Source organism: Propithecus coquereli, unplaced genomic scaffold, assembly GCF_000956105.1.
Source record: "Propithecus coquereli isolate 6110/MARCELLA unplaced genomic scaffold, Pcoq_1.0 Scaffold184, whole genome shotgun sequence".
Taxonomy (NCBI): domain Eukaryota; kingdom Metazoa; phylum Chordata; class Mammalia; order Primates; family Indriidae; genus Propithecus; species Propithecus coquereli.
The window spans coordinates 1,440,209-1,443,180 of NW_012143190.1; the positions used below are offsets into that span (position 1 = coordinate 1,440,209).

The 2,972-nt window shown below is 41.9% G+C and overlaps 1 protein-coding gene across 1 annotated transcript in view; it reads right to left on the bottom strand.

Moving 5' to 3' along the window:
- TARSL2 (threonyl-tRNA synthetase-like 2) overlaps positions 1-2,972 on the bottom strand; it is a 67,009-nt gene that overhangs the window by 21,036 nt on the left and 43,001 nt on the right. The window contains 1 exon segment of the mRNA XM_012642690.1: positions 343-484. Within this exon segment, the coding sequence (XP_012498144.1) occupies positions 343-484 (142 nt within the window).

Sequence of the window (2,972 nt, forward strand, 5' to 3'; positions counted from 1 at the left end):
CTAAATGACTCAACAGGCAATGGTTTAAAATAAGCCACACAAACCAAGAGTTACTGCAAACCAGATTTCTTTAAAAAGTTATCAATGACCAGCACTGAAAGAGAGTACAAATGAAAACCTAATATGAACTTTAAAGTGTGAAGCAAATGTAAGGTAATATTATTATCACTATAACGAAGAAAACTGGATAACCGCATTCTACAATCTGCATATGTGTTCCACAACTTCCAATTTCAAAATTTCTATTACAAAGTATTGCATCCCCCTGCAAGGGAAGAGCAGTCTCTCAGGTGCTTTCCATAATCAACAAAACGGAAGGGTAAGCACATTGTTTCTCCTTACCTTTTCAGCTTCATCCCACATCTCACTCTCTCCTAGGAAGTTTTCAGGCCTTGTGGACAGGTTTAATTGGAAGGAGAAGCCAAAAGCTGAGTAAACAGACTGCAAAAACTGCAAACACCCCTTTATTTCTTCTTCAATCTGAAATTGGAGTAAATTAAATATTCAAATAGTATATGACATTAAATTCATTTATGAAGTTTTAAAAAATAAAAAAAATTCTTCATGTCAGCCAGAAATAAAGTATGTTTTTAACGGGATGCAGTCGATGACACTGTTTTGGCTGTCCCTCCTGTCCTTACTTGAATCTTCATCTGGGTGCCAGGCACATGCAGCCTGCCAGAGGCTCCTGTCCCATGCAGGGGATGGAGAAAGATGTAGGCAAGGACACCAGGTCGTGAAAAGGCAGCACCACACTGGAGAGGAGGCGTGAGGAGGGGCTGCCCAGAGGAGTGAGACCAAGCTGCAGCCAGAGGATGAGGAAGAGTTCTCCATGGAGCAGTAGGGCAGGAGCTCTCTGAGCCCAGGAAACACTGAGAGTGAAGGCTCAGAGGACAGAGGAGCAGACTGAGTCAGGGAAGGTGTGTAAAATGGGAAGAGGGGCAGGGAGGGGAGGGTGGTGGGTGATCAGGCTAGAGGCAGGCAGGGCCAGGAAAATTAAGTGCCTTCAAAGCCAGGGTAATGTATAGATTTTTGAGCCTGAGAACAATGGGGAGCCAATGAAGGTTTATTTAGCAGGAAATTAACACAACCCAATTTGTTCTTCAAGGGTATGTGATATGGATTGGCAAGACTAGAAGAGAGGCCCTTTGGGAAGCTCGTAGAGTTGTTCAGAACAAGATGATGGTGGCGTGAACTGGAGAGCAGCAGCTGGAATGCATGGAATTTGGTGGGTTTGAGAAATATCTATCCTTCCATTTTTATTTTTTCATAAGGGAGTTATTATCCTTCATCAACAGTGTGATGGTTAACTTTAAGTGTCAACTTGACTGGGCTAAAAATGCCAGATAGCTGGTAAAACATTTTTTCTGGGTGTGTCTGTGAGGATGTTTCTGCAAGAGATAAGCATTTGAATCAGTGGACTTGATAAAAAAAGATCCACCCTTACCAGAGTGGGTGGGCATCATCTGATCTGTTGAGGGCCTGAATAGAACGAAAAGGCAGAGGAAGGGCAAATTCTCTTTTTGAGTTGGGACATCCATCTTCTCCTGTCCTTGGGCATTGGAGCTCCTGGTTCTCAGGCCTTCGGATTGTGGGACCCATACCAGCCTCTCCTCCACTTGCCCCACCCCGAGCCTCAGACCACTGGCCTCAGACTGGGAGTTACACCGTCAGCTTTCCAGGTTCTCCAGCTTGCACATGGCATATTGTGGGGCTCCTCAGCCTCCATAATCACATAAGCCAATTCCCGTAATAAATCTCCTCTCATATATCTGTATAACCTGGAGAACGCTGACTAATACAAACACATAGGGACTGCCCACATGCTAAGCACTGTGCTGGATTCTGGGAATTCAGGATGAATGAAATGATTCAGGAAGTAATAATATATTTAGGGAGAGTGATCAATAGGACTCGTAGATTTTCCTGTTATCACTCCATTATTGATTTCTACTTTAATTCCACTGTAGTCAGAGAAAACACTGTATGGTTTTAATTATTTTAAATTTGTTGAGGCTTGTTTTATGGCCCAGAATATGATCCATCTTGCGATATACGGTTTGTGGGCACTTGAACAGAATGTATATTCTGCTGTTGTTGGGTGTTCTATAAATATCAATGAGGTTCTATCGGTTGATGGTGGTGTTGAGTTCCTCTATATCCTTGCTGATTTTCTGTCTAGTTGTTCTACCAATTATTGACAGAGGAGTGTTGAAGTTTTCCAGCTATAATTGTAGATTTGTCAATTTCTCCTTCAAGTTTATCAGTTTCTGCTTCACATATTTTGCAGCTCTGTTGTATGGCACCTACACATTCAGGATTGTTATGTCTTTGCAGTAGATGCACCCTTTTGTCATTATGTAATAGCCTTTTCCGTCTCTGGCAATTTTCTCTCAAGTCCACTTTATCTGACATTAATATAGCCCACTCTTTCTTTCCTTTGATAATGTTTGCATAATGTATTTTTCCATCCTTTTACTTTTTTAAATTTACTTTTTTTGTGATGGGGTACCACTATGTTGCCCAAGCTGGAGTGCAGCGGCTATTCACAGGTGTGATCATAGCAAATGTTAGCCTTGAACTCCTGGCCTCAAGTGATCCTCCTGCCTCAGCCTCCTGAATGGCTGGGACTACAAGTGTGTGCCACTATGCCCAGCTATCTTTTTACTTTCAATCTGCCTTTAGCATTACATTTGAAGTATGTTTCTTGCAAACAGTATATAGTTGCGCTGTCTACTCTATCAATCTCTGTCTTTTAATTGGTTTACTTAGGACATTTACTTTTAATGTAAATATGTTAGAGCTTTAGTCTACCTTCTTGTTTTCTCTTCATTTGTTTTCCTTTTCCTGTCTTCATATGGATTACTCTAACCTTTTTTTTTTTTTTTGAGACAGAGTCTCACTGTGTTGCCCGGGTTAGAGTGCCGTGGCATCAGCCTAGCTCACAGCAACCTCAAACTCCTGGGCTCAAG